This window comes from Electrona antarctica (assembly GCF_951216825.1).
Source record: "Electrona antarctica genome assembly, chromosome: 11".
Taxonomy (NCBI): domain Eukaryota; kingdom Metazoa; phylum Chordata; class Actinopteri; order Myctophiformes; family Myctophidae; genus Electrona; species Electrona antarctica.
This window is the reverse complement of record NC_136792.1, coordinates 27920690-27940504: the sequence shown is the minus strand read 5'-3', so window position 1 is coordinate 27940504 and position 19815 is coordinate 27920690. Positions and strand designations below refer to the sequence as shown.

The window sequence follows — 19815 nt, the reverse complement described above, 5'->3', positions numbered from 1 at the left end:
AGGGACATATTGTTCATATTGAGGATGCACCAACCGGGGTCAGGACCTCTTCGGGGAATCTAGTTGGGACTGGATCCAGGGGACAACTCAATACAAAAACTGGACGACACCATAAAGCATTACACTTAGGGCCCACCATTTTCAATTCATCATAACATTTAGAGACGTACAAATATACACTTCTATAAAGCCAAAAACAGGAAATCATCATAGAGGAGGTAAAAAAGGGGGAAAAACATATAGGCCTAGGCCTACAGTGAGGGGAAATGGGGGTGGAGGATTCAGATTTTAAGGGGGCCAGTTTCGAATTGCATTAGAACTGCATTAGGTTGGGCCGTTTCTGAGGCCACCACATCTGAGGGCAGGCAGTCCACAGTAGTAGCCGAGAGTAGGTTATCAATTTGATCTCTGATAGTTTTGATTTTGCCATTAACTGGCAAAAAATAAAACTTCTGGGAACTCAGATTAGTTCACTGTTAAAGAAAGTAGCTCATAACATGTCTACGGTGGATTTTTATGAAACAAGCGCTTTGTAGATTGAAAGAGGATAATTCATTCATCATATGGCACAATTCGGAAGTTTCTATTTAGATCAATGGGCTATCTATGTGGAGGGTATTGCAACTCTTCAAAGCATTATTCAAAAAATAAGTTGCAAATTGTGGCTAATGATGATGAGTGACGAGCACACGTACCAAACACCAATCAAGCAAATGTTTGGTCGTTTTTTTGGGCCACCACAATGCTTTTCCAATGGAAGTCACATGGTTTGACCAAACATTTTTGTTTGATGGGGGGGAGTGGCAGAACACCACCAGCAATCAAACACAAATGTACGTGTGAATGACGCCGTAAACGCATCGAGCGATGTGGGCGGCTGACCGGTGAATACAGAATGTTATGTACTGTACGTATGTGATGTTCACAGCAGAGCTAGCGGGTGCATGGCATGGCATCATAGTGAGCTAAATGCATGGCATTGGCATGCATGCACATTGCACGCTCACTGCACTTTCCAGTGTGCGCATTTAGTCTAGGCATTACCTTACAACTGAACTTCCGTAGACTGCTGATGTGATCACGTGACGTGGTGGTTGGTCATATGATCGACCGCTGCGCTGCTCCATCACTTTGCTCTTTCCTTTATTTACGTTTGGTCCCGATTAAACGAACATGGCGGATATTGAAGATCGGCGGAGTTTGTTAGGAGATGACGAGGAGGATGATGATGGTGTGTCTTCCTCGGAACCGCGAAGTGCCAGGGGACCCGGTAGACCGATGTCAGCCATCTGCGACCCAAGTCACTTACTGCACCGAATCATTGTCCTAAGTTTGATGTGCTTCCTGGGATTCGGTGAGAGCAGAGAAAGCCTAACTTTCGTGTCCTAAGTTTGATGTGCTTCCTGGGATTCGGTGAGAGCAGAGAAAGCCTAACTTTCGTAAACACTGCAGCCCAATTGAAGTATTGAACGAAATGCCTTATCGTTGACGTTTAGATAACGCATACACTTGAACTGTTTTTATTCAGTGTAGGTGAGACTGCTATCCCACATGAGATGCGACACAAACAATGACTGTTATCATTATGGTTATTGATACTGATAGTATACTTCATTTCAGGAAGCTACTTCTGTTATGATAACCCTGCCTCACTACAGAAAGAGGTCACCCAGGTAAATCAGCTGAGGATTTGTTTTTAACACATAGAGAGATCTATCATATACACGTTAATAATAAATAACATCATATAATTTGTAATTCTTCCCTGATTGTACCAGGATATGAAGCTGAACACCTCTCAGTTCATGCAGCTGTATGCTTGGTATTCCTGGCCCAATGTCATTCTCTGTTTCCTGGGAGGATTCTTAATTGACAGGGTCTTAGGCATCAGGTAGGAGGATGCTGAGTGTTTTTCAGATAAACTGTGAAATGAAAGTGCCACTGTCATGTATTTCCTGCTAATGGATGTTCTCTGTAATGTTTTACTTTGTAGGCTGGGAACGATCATCTTTTCCATCTTTGTCTGTGTAGGACAGGTAGGTTTGCTTTGCAATTTAGGTCTGTGACTGTACTGAATGAGAATTGCAGTCAATATGTAGGCATTTTCTCCAATGGATATAATCCCCCATCTATGCACAGGTAATATTTGCAGCTGGAGCACTGTTGAATCGCTTCTGGTTAATGGAAGTTGGCCGGTTTGTATTTGGGTAAGAATAATTGTTCTATCTTTTTTTTTTTTACAAAATAAAACCAAATAATATGTTGTTTTAGTTTTGTACCATCACAGTATTAGCTTCTAAATGCCCAGGAAAACCTGGTCCTATCCTTCATACCTCACCCTGTGACCCAGTTTGAATGATCTTCCTAATGTCTTTCATGGGTAGAATTGGAGGAGAGTCCCTGGCTGTGGCCCAGAACACCTATGCAGTCAACTGGTTCAAAGGAAAGGAGCTCAACCTGGTGTTCGGCCTACAGCTTAGCATGGCTCGATTGGTGAGCACAGAATATACAATACAATGTTAAAGGCCTTAATAACAGACATGTTTAGACCTTTCATCAAATCATTGCTGTGAAACGCTGATCAATGAGTCTGTTAAAGGAATTACATATCAGTGATTGAAAACATGGTGTCACTTCTCCCCTTTGCTCCGTTCGTGCAGGGCAGTACAGTAAACATGAACATTATGGGCTGGGTATACAACAAAGTTGCCGACATTGTCGGCGCCCCAGGATACACAACACTTGGTGCATCACTCATGATAGGTAAGGCGCACATTTATGGCTGACAATGATATTAAATGGATCCAAAATTGTATAGATGGGCTATGAGCACACGATTACCATGTTCACAGCAACATACTTTACTGGGGAATGTATCAGGGAGGCCCCTGTGGATTCCTTAAGCCTGAGTTATACTTAGTTGCACGCACCAAAAATAGCTCACAATGTGTCGCCGCAACACATTATGAGTTATTTTCTGTGTGCGACCTGTGTTGCAAATGCATTCACACAGAAGCACAGTATTGCTATGACTGATATATCAGTCTAGCTGATATCGGCCATTATTTGATGTTGTGGACATTTCCAATCAAATCGATAACAATTTTGGCCAAGACATCAGTGGTCTAGGACTGTCCAAAATCAGGATCGGCATCAGACCTAAACATTGGCCATCTGTTGGGCTCTAGCTATGAATGCAAATATCAGTTTTGTTCCTTTCTCTAAAGCGATATACAGCACGTGTCCTCTCTGTTCATTGCATGTGTGCATGCTTGCGTGTGTTGCAGGAATGAGCAGAGACATTCACTAGTCTTCTCTTCAACATTACGACTCCAGTTACATATACTATATATTTCTATCTCTGACATAGACAGAAACTAATCTTGATAACACAGCCTGTAAAAAGAGAAGTGAGAGAAGTAAAACTGCCGTTGGTTGGCATTGATGAATCACTTGCATAGAAGAAATGTCTGTCCTTGTGCTTTTCTCCACTTCTCTGTGAGCACATTTCTTTCACTTTCATTTTAGACACTACCCGTGCACTGTCCCTATCAGCACTTTTCAAGGTTAATCTGGAATGTAAAACACAATGCATTTAGGCATGCCGCAATGCCGCATGCACACATGGTAAAGACAATCTGCTGCATTTCACATGGTAATGACAATCTGCTGCATTTCACATGGTAATGACAATCTGCTGCATTTCACATGGTAATGACAATCTGCTGCATTTCACATGGTAATGACAATCTGCTGCATTTCACATGGTAATGACAATCTGCTGCATTTCACATGGTAATGACAATCTGCTGCATTTCACATGGTAATGACAATCTGCTGCATTTCACATGGTAATGACAATCTGCTGCATTTCACATGGTAATGACAATCTGCTGCATTTCAAATCTAACATCAGCATGGGAAAGAGAGGTTATTTAAGTGACTATGAATGTGGCGTGGTTGTTGTTGGTGCCAACTGACTTGTCTGAGGAATTCAGAAACTGCTGATCTACTGGGATTTTCACCCAGCAAAAAAAGTTCAGAATAGAATGGCCAGACTGGTTTGAGCTGACAGAAAGGCAACATTAACATATACTACTCGTTACAACCAAGGTATGCAGAATGGCATCTCTAAATGGTCGAACCTTGAGGTAGATGGGCTACAGTAGGCCAGTCAATCTAAGCTAAATTACACCCGTGTGAAGTGAGTGGTGCAACTCAGTGCAACTTACTACAGTAACTTTTATTTCTGTAGTAGAGGACCTAAGTGGAAAGAAGTCTTTGGACTTTACTGTGAAATGTAGTATTATGATTGCTTTTCTAAATAAATCAAATAAAAGAAAAGGCAAACTAATATTGTTTATGCCGTTTGCTTTGATGGAATAATTGATTGAACACATACGCTGTAATATGATTTGATTTGGGTGTTCTAAATAAAGTGTTTGTGTTGAACTGTTGATTATTGTGTGTAAACTTGAAACATTATACTGTAAAAAGGTCTCTCTTCCCTTGATCTTTATCTTTTTTAGTATAGTATTAGTTTACTATAATTAGATTAATTAGATGAATACATGATAATCAACACTAACACACCCAAATCATCACGTATGTGTTCAATCAATTATTCAATCAAAGCAAATGGCATGAACAATATTAGTTACAAAGTTAGTTACAACAAGGCTGCATTCTGTCACGCGTGCCAAGCTGTCATTTGTATTATCACTTGTATTATTTCCCACCACAGAGTAACCTCGCGTCTCGGAGGACAGTCTGGTGAGACCATGCAATGCGGGCAGTGTCTGTAGGCCAATCAGAGGCAAGCGGGCGTTACCATGTCTATGCTCGGACATAGAATAGATTCACACGCTAAAAAAAGGAGTGAGACAAAATTGCAATAGTAATCGTTCAAGGTTTTTTATGATCCTTAGGGTCATCCAAAGAACATATTAAAATTTGATTATTTATTATATAAATTGTGGATCATGGTAAATTCACTTGCCCATGTGATGACCTCATCAGTTTGTAAATACAGTACATCAAGGATGCAAATATAATCCATTTCTAATGGATGAAGCCTTGGCCATGAAGAGAGGTCATCATGTGGTCTCCAACCTTCTTAGAGTGTTTCAACCCTTAACCACTACACTTTCCAGTTGCACCAGTGATGGGCCAAGTCATTGACCCTCGCCTCCAGGCTTCCAGCTACAGACGAATCCACGAAGGGGCGCCCCGGGTGCAGCCATCACCGAGGTGCAACCAGCACCACGGGGAGAGCCACACCTGGCCAACAGGGAAGGAAGTGACCTGTCGGCCAGGTGCGGCAAACCAGTGCTGACCACACCCCAGCGACCGCCGCGCTCAGGGCAAGGGGACTTTCTCTCATGCCGAACCAACAGGAGGCTCTCTCTGCCTTGTGTGTTCTTGGGGGATAGCAGGCACTGAGAGGTCTCTAATAATAATAATAAAACTTTATTTGTATAGCACCTTTCATGACATGAAATGCAGCTCAAAGTGCTTTACAGAGCAATGGAGAAAGAAAGAAAAGAAAAGCAAGGCATAAAACGTTTAAAAATAATAGCAGTAATGCAATACATTGAGGACATGAATAACACAACATTTAAAAGCAAGAGTGAAGAAGTGGGTCTTGAGCTGTGCTTTAAAAATGTCTACAGAGGCTGCCTGTCGAAGGTACAGTGGGAGTTTATTCCACACCGTCGGCCCGTAGAAGCAAAAAGCTGCTTCACCGAATTTTTGTAGTTGCTATTTTTTTAGGCAAAGCGAGCAGGCCAGCAGTGACCTTTGAGGGCGGAAGACCTTTGGGGGTGGTTTGGGACATATTTAGGCAGGCAGTCATGTAGGTAGGAAGGTGCGAGACCATTGAGAGCTTTATAAACAAGGAAAAGCATTTTAAAATCAATCCTAAAAACAACCGGAAGCCATGCAGTGAAGCTAAAACTGGAGTAATATGTTCTCTCATCTTAGTTTTAGTTAAAACTCTGACTGCCACATTTTGGACAAGTTGTAATCGGTCAGTTGTTTTCTTAGGCAGTCAGTGCATTGCAGTAATCAAGCCGAGGACTATGGTTAGCCTCCTGCCTAGTGTCCTACGTCTCACCAGACTGTTCGTCTGTGCGGTGTGCATGTGTCCGTCCTTGCACACCGCACAGACGTAGGAGGACATCACATTTGTGAAGACGGCTAGTTTGACATGTCAGTGATGTCACATTCTACTTAAAGCATAATTCAAAATTTGCGTTTTATATAGGTTTTCAGTGGTACCCCAACGTTCAACACCTGAATTTACCATGATCCACAATTTATATAATAATCACATTTTAACGTATTTGGATGAGCCTAAGGATCATAAAAAACCTTGAAGGATTACTATTGCAATTTCTTTTGGGTCAAATCTTAGATTGACTGGCCTACAGCAGCAGAACACCACACAGGGTGCAACTCCTGTCAGCTCATCAAAATCAAACAATATAAGATTGGAAAAATGTTGCCTGGTCTGATAAGTCGATTACTGCTGCGACATTTGGATGGTAGGGTCAGAATATGGCGGCTACAACATGAAGCAATGGATAACCATCCATGTGTACATATGCCTACTGGTAAATGCATTGAGTTGCTGCTGTGTTACTGGCTGATTTGAAATTTGCCTTAATGTGCTGCACAGGCGTACCTAATAAAGTGACGGGTGAGAGTGTGTATATATAAATGTATATAAAATATGTTTTTCTTTCTTCCCTCTATAGCTGCATTTACATGTTTATTCTCTCTGATCTGTGCTCTGGTCTTGGCCTTCCTTGATAGACGAGCGGAAAAGATCCTCCACAAGGAGCAAGGCAACGCAGGTCAATAATCCTTTATTGTTTCCTCCTCCTACACTTGACGATAGATCATGAATAAAGTATTGTTTCCTCCTTGACCTACACTTGACGATAGATAATGAATAAAGTAGTCTACGTTGTCACTTGTCAGTGTTGACGCAGATAGTGTTTTTGTTTTCCTTTTTTATCTACCTTCATTGACATGCCTTCTAAAGGCTAATCTATACTTTGCTTTCAGTTGAAAATACACCATTTCTGTGAAGCAACACCCGAGGGGATCATGCAATTAGCTTTTAAAGTTGAATGGAAACCGAATCTTTATTGTATGTTTAGAGAGATCTGATGAAAACAAACATTCTATTTGTGTATGTTTAATTAAATGCATGTTTAGGTGAGGTGATCAAACTGACAGATGTCAAAGACTTCCCCTTCCAGCTCTGGCTCATCTTCCTCGTCTGTGTTGGCTACTATGTAGCTGTCTTCCCCTTCATTGGACTAGGACAGTGAGTAACACCAGTTTTCACCCATATATCATGCAATATACTATAACACTTAGTTGATGGTATGCAATTATTTTTATTTCCAAGAACACAAATTTAATATTTATATATAGAATCTAAATTACAGTAATCATTCAAACACATTGTTTGTGCTAGCATTGACAACTGACGCTGATTAGTTGACTGTCTCCCCGACAACGTTCTCACATGCCTTATTTTTCTGTACAGTTTGTGGTATCTACTGTACCGTTCTCATTATTGGCCGAATAGTCAAGTGCAATACTTGCTACTCATGTAATATTTGACAGTAAGCACGCAGAGTAGGCATTTGGTGATGAGAATATCAAGAAAGCATCCATGATTCATCCATCTGCAAGCTGGAAGACAGCTGTAACTTCATTAAAATAAAAAATCGCACCCGTGTGAAGTGAGGGGCGCTCTTATCATCATACATCATCATGATGTAACATGTATTTGCTTTGACACATATGATGTAAATTCTCCATTCATTGTCAATGGGAAATTAATCTTTGTGTAGGACGACAGAAATAGACGATTTGCTCATTCACATGACGTAAATTCTCCATTCATTGTCAATGGGAATTTAATGTTTGTGTACGAAGAAAATCTACACTAATAGCTGAATATAGGAGTCCCTCAAAAAAGGGGAGATCAAATTGTTTTCTGCCAAGGAAAATGAAAGCGACCATTTACAGGCAGAATAATAATGTGATATATATCACAGGGATACCAGAGCTGCTCCTGCAGCCTACAATCTCCTTATGACCACTTCAAACATATCAACCCACTTGTTCTTTTTTTTTTAAACGGCCTCTTAATTAAAGCATTGAGTTAACATTCGGGGTAAACCGGGCCGGCACCTACCTTTCGCTCTCTCGCGCGCGCGCACACGCACGCACACACCTTTAAGCCCAAATGTCACCTGTACTGTGTTTACATTTCTGTCTAATAATAGTAGGCTAATTATACTGTAACATCTGATCATGGAAATTCACCACAACGAATACCAGCAAAACATAACCCAGCAAGCCAAATGAAGTGATGACGTTATGATGATGATTATGATGATCTTTACGTAATTTCCAGAATTCTGGGCTAGATCTGACTAGTTCTGATATGACTTAAGTTGATCTGGCCTCTATTGGACTCTCTCTGATTCATCCAGTGACGTCCGTCTTAGTGGGCAGAATTTATGTTGGTTGAAATCAGGTGATATTCTGGGCCAGATCTGATAGTCTTGGTTTGACTTGATCTGGCCCCAATCAAGACGTCACTAATTCGTCCAGGTCCTGACCATGTTTGCTGGGAAGGAGCATGCTAATGGACATGGAGAGCTGTGTCCTAAACTATATGTAGGCCATATAGCTAAAATAAATAATTATGCGGTCGATTAATTGCGATTAAAATAATGAATCGTGAACATAACGGTGAGTTAATTGAGTTGAATCGTATATATATATATTTAGTCTTGATCCAAGGCTAAAAGCATAGTAATAATCACTCGCACATAAAAATAAAGCATTTAAAAACTATCATATAAAGTCACATTTTCTATGCTTTTATTTGGAACAGCAACTCTTAGGAAGGAAGGCAGTGCTTTCTTTTTTTTTAAAGGTTTTTTTTTTTGTGGCTTTCGCCTTTATTTTATATTTTTTATGGAGGGACAGACAGTAGGCTGACAGGAAATGGGGAGAGAGATGGGGGGGTGACATGCAGTAAAGGCCAGTAAAAATGTCCCCAGAAGTTTTTTAAAGTGAAATACACCTTTAGGGCATGGTCACACCACACTTGTATTCTGCCAATGCATTTAAATGGGAATGGAGTGGGTTTTCTTTTTTGCAAAAAACATTGCAAAAGGCAGCAAACTGCTCCTCCCATTGTCTGCATCGGCAAAATTCGCCCTCATAGGTAGAATAAAAGTGCGGTGTGATCGTGCCCTTAAGTTTAAAATAATAGAGGAGAAATTTGGGCTTTGAGGTTTCACTTCAGAACATATTTTCTTTAATGGACGTGGCTAGCAATTCAGGGGCTGGAGCCAGGCTAGGCTCCGGCTGTAAAACATCTTGATTCCCCCTCATTCTGCCTTGTCTTGTCATGTCTGGGGAATAAATCTTATATTTTTCTTTTTCCTTTTTATTATAATGTAATCCTCTCAACCATGGAATGAAAAATAAACCCTCCTCAAAAGAACATAATGGTTCAGCTACACAAAGCTCTCTTTTAAAACAACCATAAAGTAAGAGGGAGTTAAAGAGATTGCCTCACAGAGAGAGAATGGTTGGTATAGAAAGAATCCAATTGAGCCTTGAGAGGGTTTATCAAATCCCACATTTCCTTCACTGAAAGGCACTCTCGAATCACTTGGCAACCAACATGATTTTTCCATTGATGGTCAGTGCTGAGTAAGCACTGCTTACTGAGCAAATACTGTAGATGATATGCAGAACAGAACAACAGTATGTAATGGTGAGTTACCTGAATGCAGAGGCCAGCTTGATAACCAACCCTCAGTATCATGGCCATGTTACACTCTGTGGTGGACAGTGTGTATATTAAACCCTATACCTGGGCTCTATAGTAGGTCTGCTTCTATTTACCTCTAAAACAAATCTCTTTGACAAAAATAGCATTTACGCATCATAGATCCCAGAATGGGACCGCTTAGGTTCATGTGGTTAAATCATCCATTTTTGTTCTTTCAGGGTGTTCTTCATTGAAAAGTTTGACTTCACCCCTACTGAAGCCAGATTCATCAACAGGTAAGCTAGGTAGTGGTGGAAGAAGTACTCGGCCAATACCAAGAGAAGTATCAACAATACCAATATTAAAATGTTCCATCACAAGTGAAAGGATTGTATTCAAAACCTTAAGTAAAAGTACTGTACAAAAATATTGGCATCAAAATATACTTGCAGTACCAAAGTAAAAGTCAACCTCTCTCTGCTTCTTTCTAAATCCCAGCATCGTGTACATCATCTCAGCCCCTGCCTCTCCATTGCTGGGCTTTATGGTGGATAGGTTGGGGAAGAATGTGATCTGGGTGATATGTGCTGTGGTCACTACCCTTGCTGCTCATATGATGTTGGCTTTTACCTTCTGGAACCCTTGGATAGCCATGGTAAGGCCTACATTTAGGAGAATAAACATTTGCATGTGATGGTATTCAAATGTAAGTATTAATTGACTGAGGAGTCCCCCAGGGGTCTATACTAGGCATCCTATTTAATTAACTCTACACCACATCTTGTCACTGAAAATAGCTGATCTACAAGCTCACGTGTTGCGATGCGTTGTGAGGCTAGGCTTCATGTAATTAAATGCTGTGTGTGTGTGTGTGTGTGTGTGTGTGTGTGTGTGTGTGTGTGTGTGTGTGTGTGTGTGTGTGTGTGTGTGTGTGTGTGTGTGTTTGTGTTTGTGTTTCAGTCCCTGCTCGGTGTGTCCTATTCCTTACTGGCGTGTGCTCTGTGGCCCATGGTAGCCTTTGTGGTGCCAGAACATCAGCTGGGGACTGCCTATGGATTGTATGTACCTACAGTATGATCTAGGGCTGCAACTATCACTTAGCGATTATTTAATTAATTACTTTTTGATTAATCAAATTATAGAGAAGCAGGATATTTTTGATATTTGTATTTATTTGAAAGAATCAACCCTATGTTATACTTTCTCACACAACAGTTTCATACAAATAGTGAAAATAGCCGATCTAAAGCTTGTGAGCTTGTAGATAGGCTATTTTCACCACAAATTACAAAATTATTTAAACTTAACCCTAGTACAAAATTGGGATCAGTTATATTAATTGATTATTTTATGAATTTATTATCAGTTACAGTATAGATTAATGAATCAGTACGATTAACTATTGCACTCCAAGTGTAATCTCACTGCTATTGTGGCAATTGGTGTGTGCCGGTATTGATTGATTGATTGATTGATTGATTGATTGATTTATTAACAGTTTGCAGAATTCCAGTACATTTCAAGTACAACTCAATACAAAAACACTATTAACCTTGGGTTGTAGACCAAAATGATTCATTATCCATTTAGGATCTGGCATGTTTAAAATGGCTGATAAATAATGTAACTTTTCTTGTGACCACCGCGCTCTGACTTTGTGGTGCGTTACCCGTTGAAATCACATTGTAAAAATAAAGGTAATGGAATGACAGACGTTTCGGCAGTCCACTGATGAAGGCTGGATAACCGAAACGTCTGTCATTCCATCATGCAAAAATAAAAATGCAGTCTTGGTGTGTGCCAATTTCCGCATACAATACTGTGCTTCTCTAGCAGTTCTACACATTTGTTCTGCTTTTCAAAGTGACTGTCGGCAGTCATGAGACTGGATTCAGTTTTAATATGGGATGCACACTGCTTCTTCTAACGAAGTCAGCGGAAATGACAGAAATGGCATTGTGCACCACTGGTGACACTACTGGCGACAGGGCCAAAAAATAATTTCCTCTTTAGTGGTCTGACATTCTCTGTGCAGTAAAAACCCTGTACTCAACTTAAAACACAGAATATTGATTTGGACATCCAAGATGGTGGCATGGTGGCTAACACATCTAAGAAATGATCATTAAAGGCATATGTTACGTGAAGTGCTTTAAGTCTCTGATGGGGTTATGTTGAGCCATCCTTTAATCTTAATGCTATCCTCCTGATTCCTGTGTGTTATTTCCCTGTGATGTGAACTGCAAGTTTACATATTTACAAAAAAGGCCCAAACACCCATTCCTAAATCCCATCCTCATCCAGTATAACCTCATATTTTGCTCATAGGCTATAACATATTGTTGTGTTAACTGTACTTGACATTAACTTAATCTCTAATGATTCCCCTTCTATTTCCTCAGCATGCAGTCAATCCAGAACCTGGGACTTGCTCTCATTGCCATGGCAGCTGGAACCATTCTAGATGACAAAGGATACCTCTTTCTAGAAGTCTTCTTCTGTGCCTGTGTCTGCAGTGAGTAACTTGTGAGAGCTTCGTCTTTGAACCTTCTCTTAGACCCCTATGACTGACATAATCAATAACTCTAACAATCTCTCCATCGTCTCTCTCTGCCCACAGTCGCACTAATAGCAGTCGTGATGCTGTACTTTGTGGATTATCTCCGAGGTAAGAGAGAAGAGTGCTGTAGCTGTCACATCATTATACCACTTAGTGTCAAGCGTAGCTTTTGATATTCTCTGAAGCATGTCTGTACCTGTGACCTGCTCTCTCTCATTGGTCTTAATATTATATTTTCTCTTCAACATACTCTTCATTCCCTCCTTTTCTCTAGTTGTCTCCTTTCATGCTTTCCCTTTCATATGTATTTCTGTCTCCCCTCTCAACCCTCTCTCTTAATGTTTTTTTTTTCTTATTTGCTAATCCTCTTGGTCAGGAGGAGATTTGAACCTGTCAGCTTCAGCCAGAGCCAAACTCAAGAAAGAAGCCACGTCAGACTCTGAGTGAGTAGTTATTCCATATTCCATTCTTCATCCCACTTATCACTCACCCACAACATCTAGTGTCTCAGTGAGACCGTGAACAAACAGTGTTCTTAACAAATGAACTGCTTCTGATGGAGTATTGCGTCATATAAAATCCAAATTCTCCGTCATATAAGCTTTTTTTAATGATATAAAACGGGATTGCTGTAATCTTTTTTGTTTTTGCTTGGCCTTTCCTTCTTCCTTGTGTTTTGCGCATGCGCACTGCCGTTCACTTCTTGTATACAGGCCGACTGAAAAGGCTCAGAACTCTAAATCTACAGAGCTCTCCATGGTTTTGACCAAACGCCGATGTTCGGAGGTCTTTTCTGATTGTCCGGTGATCCCGATTGGAACATTGCCGTTTTCTAGAGCAAGGATGGCCTCATTTTAGCTCGCTAGCATTGACGCTAATAATATAGACTCTAAAATGGAACGCCAAAACGGACGTGCGGCACACTAAAACCATGCAGTTCCGGTCTGCAGTGAGGCGCCACCACTTTTGTCCATCAGGGGGCAGTCAATGTGTTAAAAAGCAACCGGCATTTACAGTACAGGCATTTTTTTTGTTTAAGAGCATGTCTCAAGTATATTATTTTGTATTAGGGCTGCAACGGACCCTGATTTGGTTTCTAATATATTTCTGATTGATTGTATCTATACAATGAATTTAAACGATCCAATTATGGTACTCGGGCTCTGGCTATATATGTGGCTTTTTTTGTGATTTTGGCACTAGGCAAAGCATTTAGCAGCCCAATAATGCAATATTAACAGTGCATTAATTAATCGGTGTATGAATCATAGTATTTGCTCTCTTCACATCATGAGTAACTTTTTTAAGATGACGTGTTCATGGAATGGTTTGATTCTACTACTAGACAAACAACCACTGCTGTCCCAGCTCCAAGTTCTACTGTATGTCTTAACATGTTGATAGACGTGTATACAGTAACTACATTTATCTTACTCAACTTCTGGTCTGAGTCAGTATTTAAAATATTCATACTTTACACTTTCACATCGAGCTCCCCCCAAACAATTGAAAAAAGTATTATTTACATGTAGGTTCATTTGGATTCAGTAATTTAGGTTGCCTTTTGCAATGTATGATGTTGCGAGACCCGAAACCCCGATGACCTTGGGATACATCACTGAGGATACGTCCCAGGTGCATCCATGTATGTATGTATTTTGTTTAGTTATTCTATTTATAGTGACTCATAGGAATAGACTACGTGACAACCAGGAATAGTCTGGTGACCACCGGAGAGACGGGTGGCAGCCGGAAATTAGACGGCACCCGGGAGCAGTATGGGTTGGCGCCCCAGCCTGTGTCTTCCGTGAGGAAGAAGCCCAACAAACCCACGGTGAGGCCTTTAGGAGGGCCATTCGGGCCTCAAGCGCAGCCTGCGGCACCACCAAGGGCAAGGTGGAGCCTGCGGAACTGTTGCGGCTCGAGAATCCACCATTCCTGAATAAAGTGCCTGGTGCTGGAAGTCTGGTGCAACGCATAGGGCCTGACCTGGTGAGAGCAGGAGTGGACCTGGTGAGACGTAGGAGGGGCCCGGACAGGAGTCAACCCACAGAGCCTAGTCCTTCCACGCGCCAGAATGGTACCTCCCAGTCCCGGCAGAGTAGTTCAGGAGGAACGGATTGTGTGGCCCTGGTTTTTCCCTAATGGGACTGATCAAGGGTAGCTACTGGGACGTAAGTCGGGACTTGATCACCCCGGCTGGGTCACCTGAGTGAGGGGTATGATGTTGCGAGACCCGAAACCCCGATGACTTTGGGATACATCACTGAGGATACGTCCCAGGTGCATCCATGTATGTATGTATTTTGTTTAGTTTGGATTCAGTAATTTAGGTTGCCTTTTGCAATGTGACCACGCTATCTAATACGTAGATGCTGCTATGGGAAAACATGGACTGATTTGGCTGCTGTTTGCTGTAATTGCTATTTTCCAGATGATGATGATGAGCGGGAACACACACGTGGTCCTGGGCTTGAGAGCCAGCTGAGCCACGCATTGCATTGGCCATGCATTGTCCACCCCAGACCTGTCAATCAACTGCCATGGGGAAGGACTTTACAACTGACTCCGCCCAGTACAGTCATCTGTGCTTCTTCCCAACAGAACTCTGACTGTCTGGCTGTGACAATATTATAAACAGTGTATTTTTTATTCCAAACTGACCTCCCTATCAACACACTGACAAGTCAAAGTTTAGACTCAGTTGCACTCACATACTGACTACCACCTTCTCTCTCTGTCTGTGTGTGTGTGTGTGTGTGTGTGTGTGTGTGTGTGTGTGTGTGTGTGTGTGTGTGTGTGTGTGTGTGTGTGTGTGTGTGTGTGTGTGTGTGTGTGTGTGTGTGTGTGTGTGTGTGTGTGTGTGTGTGTGTGTGTGTGTGTGTGTGCGCGCGCACGCGCGTGCCACTAAAAAGTATGAACCTCTACAGATTGCAACTGATATCCTGTGGTATAGGTTTTACCAACCTGGTAGGGCAAGTGCATAATGCATCCTAAATATTTTATATTTTGGTAACTATCTTGGTTAAATTTAATTATATTTGTTTTTTTTATTTTATAAATGTATGTATGTTTTAGCAGGCATTTCTCTTGCCTTATTTAAGAAATAATGGCTATGAGTTGCTGCATGTGACATTGGCTAGTAATCACTAATTACTATGTCCCTCTCTAGACTGCATGGAGCTCTCTATTGCGTTTGCACATAGTGAGTTCAAATTCAATTTTAATCATATGCATCATTGACCGTTTATGGTGGTGGATCTCCGAAAGAGCATGGCTCTTCGCCGTTCAAATCTTTATGGCTCAATTCCTTCATTTCTTGTATCTCGATCTCTCTCTCTCTCTCTCTCTCTCTGCTATATTCGCTGTCCCTAAGGTTCATAAAAGTTTATTTTCTATAGCACCATCAAATTGGACATTAATAAAACAATAAAAAGAAAAAAATTGAAAAGGAGAGGGGCACACTTTTGATTGCACTTACCATGGCATGTAATGACATTCACTCTTCAACTTTTTAAAGCAGTAGTTTTTAAAATACAGCTACATCTTGACCTTTACAAGATTACCTGGCTTTTAATGTCTATAAAATAAGATCTTACGTAATGTTATAACGTATCTATTCATACGGACAAAATGTTTTGTTCACTTAATTGCTGTAATTTACTAAATGTACTGAATCAAATCGATGTGGCCTGACCAGGCACAGGACAATTTAAACCATTTTATGGTTTAATTCAGTTTTACCTTGTTAGCAATGTGTATAAAGCTTTGTCTCTTTGTATTGCTATAGGGTTTAACGTTCACTACCTCTGCTCAGCAAAGTAGACCTGAGCAACACATTAGAGCAGTGGAATGAGGCCAGAAAGGATTAGTATATAGCTTACTCCACAAGAGTTTGTGGATTTAAGTGATTCTAATAGTGGTACCATCTGATACAGTACTACTTTCTTGGCCAATCATTTGCACTATGGTATTGTGACTGCAGTGCAGTCTTTATGTAGACTAGATTGTGGGAGGGGCACATTAGAACCCTGGTGTTCAACCGCCTAGTGTTGGTGATCATTACATTGCTTTATTTACATGTTCTTACTAATTAAAAACGGAAGTGCCAGTACAAATAAAGAAGATTTCCTCTTTACCTGAATGAATGTTTTCATTTGAATGAATTGACCTTTTGTGTTATTCACAAAACAGTGACATCAAGTTAAATATACGTTTGTGAAAGGGAGATTACAGTATAACTGTTCTGCCAGTCTTACTTCGAACAACCTTGATTACTAATTTGCCTATAGCCCTGAGCCTGCTCCAATTCTGCTCATTTATATTTACATACATGTGATCCTAAATATGGTGGTGATGATGAAGATGGCAGCATCCTTACAGGGTTAAGAGGCGATTGAGTGAACTGTCTGACAGGGACCTTGACGGACTAAAGCCAACTGCCTTTGGTCTCCGCAACCGTTGCCTCTCCCGACAAAACGAGACGATACGGGTAAAATTGCTTTGTTTCATTGTATTGTATTTTATTTTATCCAAATATATCCAAATATATTCTGAATATATTCAGAATAAATGAAAAAAGTAATTGAAAAAAAAAACCCACCATCTCACATATTGGGACTAGTCTCTTTTTGAGTGGTGTAAACCACTCCTACAACTGGCTTTGTTAGTTTACGTGTCTGTCTGTCTGTCTGTCTGTCTGTCTGTCTGTCTGTCTGTTCGTACCAAAAAATGAGCATGGTTGCTATGGTCACCCAGTTCACACGGGTGTGATTTCATTACGTCAGACCACAGTTGATCAGTCTATATAAGACCTTACACCACTCAGTTCACACGGGTGTGATTTTTTTGCAGAGCCTGGTTTTCGATGGGCGCTGTTGGGACGCTTGTTTTACACAGCCGGCTATACTACTATAGGGCGGGGTTATATAACCTCACAGAAACTATGCCTAAACTATACCTAACCCTATAACCTCACAAAAACTGCCTAAACCTAACCTCACAATAACTACAGTATGCCTAAACCTAACCTAAAAAACTATGCCTAAACCTAACCTTAACCCTAACCTGTAAAACAAGAGCCCCCTCAGCGACCATCGACTCCCAGGCTCCGCCAAAGAGAGTCTCCCCTCACGCATTGACTTTGAGTCACCATAACCAAGGACGTCTATCGGTTGTTTGAAGTTACAGTGCATGCATGGGTTTGTATAGGAAGGGGGCATGTCTGATAATATTAATATCAAATATTCCCCCCACAAAATAAATAACAAACAATCACTGAAATATCCATTTAAGTTATCTGACCTATACTCCTTCCTTCCCCTCCCCTCTCAGCTCCCAGACCATTGTTCTGCCCATCTGTCATCCTTGGCCTTTCGGAGTGTTTTAAAGTGACCTCACCTCAGTACTTCCCTGCTCAGTCAGTACTAACCATGACCTTGCTCTCTGTTACTTTGGATGAACATATCAAACCAGGGATGCTGCCAAAGTGCTTGAAACCTACAGTGACTTTATTCCGGGGGAAAATAATAATAAAACAAATTAGAATATCTTAATTTTACCTTGATCAGCTATTTTCCAGATGGAGATGTGTAGAGGGGGAAAATGAGAGGACACTGTATAGAGCCCTGGTGGACACCATGCAGTTAATTGGGGTTTAAGTGGTTAAGGCATATACTTCTCTTGTTTTTTCTTTAATATTGTTTTTTCAAAATTGTGATGTTTGTTATGACTTTAAATATTCTTTCCATAACATGAATTATTTGTAGACTATAAGCTTTTCTTTACCTTACACTTGAAGATTATCTGCCTTTTATGGATTGTGGCTTACTTAAATATTTGTATAGGTTTCATGTCATGCTGGTTCTGACATTAACTGTATGAACAATAGAGGGCACTAATTCTCTGGTCTGTTATTGTCAGGCTAGGATATGTTTGATACAGTAGGCATGTCAATAGTCATGTTTTGTAAATGCGTATATATGCAGTCCAGTTCATAACTTCACTGTCACGTATAACGTTACACATTACAATAGCACACTTTCAGCTTAATTTCTAAATTGTGACCGAATCTCTTATAATACATTTTTATTTGTGAAATAATAAAACCATTTGCAAAACATAGGTGGAAAATATATTCTGTGATGTTGTCCCTGCGTGTAAACCCTACTGTTTTATAGTATGGATGGATCCCGTGTTATCTATATCCCCATGCAGGGCCCAGGCAGGTGCGTGTTGTGCGCTTCCACCAAACGCACTGTTGGATGCACAGATCTCCTCTTGCACAGCCAGGCACGGAGTTCTCTGCGGTACCGATCAGACCCCAAAAAGTAGAGAAGTGGATTTGCACAGCAATTGAGACTGACGAGGAGATCCCAGGCCTTTAGGGAAATCAGGGTCACATTGAGAGCGTGACAATTTCGGACCATGTACACCCGCACGAAGAGATATACAGTCAGATTAACGTGGTAGGGCAAAAAACACACCACAAATATCACAAACACAACCAGGAGAGTGCACAGGGACTTGTTGCGCACCCTTCCTGTCCTCAGATATGTCCCACAACAAAGTGCCTTTATCGTTGAACAAGAACAGGTTATAGTCACGAGAAAGGGAAGCAAAAAGCCCACTATAGTGAGAAACATCCCATATGGAAAGTACTTATCAAAATGTTCAGGATCAGTCATTTCGAAACACACGGTCATGTTGTTGATGAAACCTGTGTGCGCAAAGGCCAGTGTCGGCAACACCTCCAGGGTGACCAAAACCCAAATCAAGGATGATACCAGAACGGCGAGCTTTCTGTTTCTGAATCGCAACGCGGCGATGGGGAAACACACCATGAGGAAGCGGTACACACTGACGCAGGTGAGAAACATCATACTGCAGTGCAGGTTGACCAAAAAGAAAAAGCGGACGGTCTTGCAGATGAAGTCGCCGAAGGGCCACGCGCTCCCCATGGTAGCGCTGGCGATGAGCGTGGGCAAGGACAGCACGTAAAGAAGATCTGCCACCGAGAGATTGGTCAAGTAGATCACAGTACCACTCGTGCATCTGCGGGCTCGACAGTGCACTGACCACAGCAGAGCCACGTTGAGAGTCAGGCCCACGAGAAACACTATGCTATAGGTCACTGGCGCGATAATGTATTCAAAGGAATCCGTCACCGGACAGAGATGGAAGTCCTTCATTCCTTTTGGTTTCCAATAAGTCATCTGGATATGTCCTTATAGCTCAGGGTGCCCATATGGGGCAGTTGAGAGGTGATAATCATGTGATATGCATATATTCACGAATCACAATCGACCAATACCCAGTTGTTTGCTCACATTTTGCCACCCACACCATCCACGCCATGGCATACACATTACCATATCAGACTAGGAGGTGAGCAAATACAAGCGTACCATGATTTACAGCGTTGTCAAGACTGCATATT

General features: G+C 41.2%; 2 protein-coding genes across 3 annotated transcripts; one reads left to right on the top strand and one right to left on the bottom strand.

Moving 5' to 3' along the window:
- The first annotated feature begins 1073 nt into the window (after positions 1-1073).
- mfsd1 (major facilitator superfamily domain containing 1) lies at positions 1074-18284 on the top strand. 2 transcript variants are annotated; one of them, XM_079514399.1, is made up of 16 exons: positions 1074-1354; positions 1621-1673; positions 1779-1891; positions 1994-2036; positions 2140-2207; positions 2385-2493; positions 2661-2763; positions 6759-6857; positions 7225-7336; positions 10057-10113; positions 10316-10472; positions 10778-10875; positions 12220-12332; positions 12438-12485; positions 12754-12820; positions 17712-18284. In XM_079514399.1, the coding sequence occupies exons 1-16, from the start codon at positions 1174-1176 to the stop codon at positions 17764-17766; spliced, it is 1476 nt and encodes a 491-aa protein (XP_079370525.1). In that variant the 5' UTR covers positions 1074-1173; the 3' UTR covers positions 17767-18284. The 2 variants fall into 2 exon arrangements, with proteins under 2 accessions (XP_079370525.1, XP_079370526.1); XM_079514400.1 differs by lacking the exon at positions 17712-18284 and adding an exon at positions 14812-16515.
- Positions 18285-18577: 293 nt separating this feature from the next.
- Positions 18578-19567, bottom strand: LOC306932084 (P2Y purinoceptor 3-like; the record flags this gene model as incomplete). Its single annotated transcript, XM_079513787.1, has 1 exon — positions 18578-19567. The coding sequence occupies one exon, from the start codon at positions 19565-19567 to the stop codon at positions 18578-18580; it is 990 nt and encodes a 329-aa protein (XP_079369913.1).
- Positions 19568-19815: the final 248 nt, after the last annotated feature.

What these genes read in the sequence shown, in the direction of transcription:
- mfsd1 (XM_079514399.1), top strand. Translation starts at nt 1,174, where the DNA reads ATGGCGGATATTGAAGATCGGCGGAGTTTGTTAGGAGATGACGAGGAG. An exon ending in GATGTGCTTCCTGGGATTCG is followed by an intron (nt 1,355 to 1,620) that starts GTGAGAGCAGAG and finishes ACTTCATTTCAG; the next exon opens with GAAGCTACTTCTGTTATGAT. An exon ending in GAAGCCAGATTCATCAACAG is followed by an intron (nt 10,114 to 10,315) that starts GTAAGCTAGGTA and finishes TCTAAATCCCAG; the next exon opens with CATCGTGTACATCATCTCAG.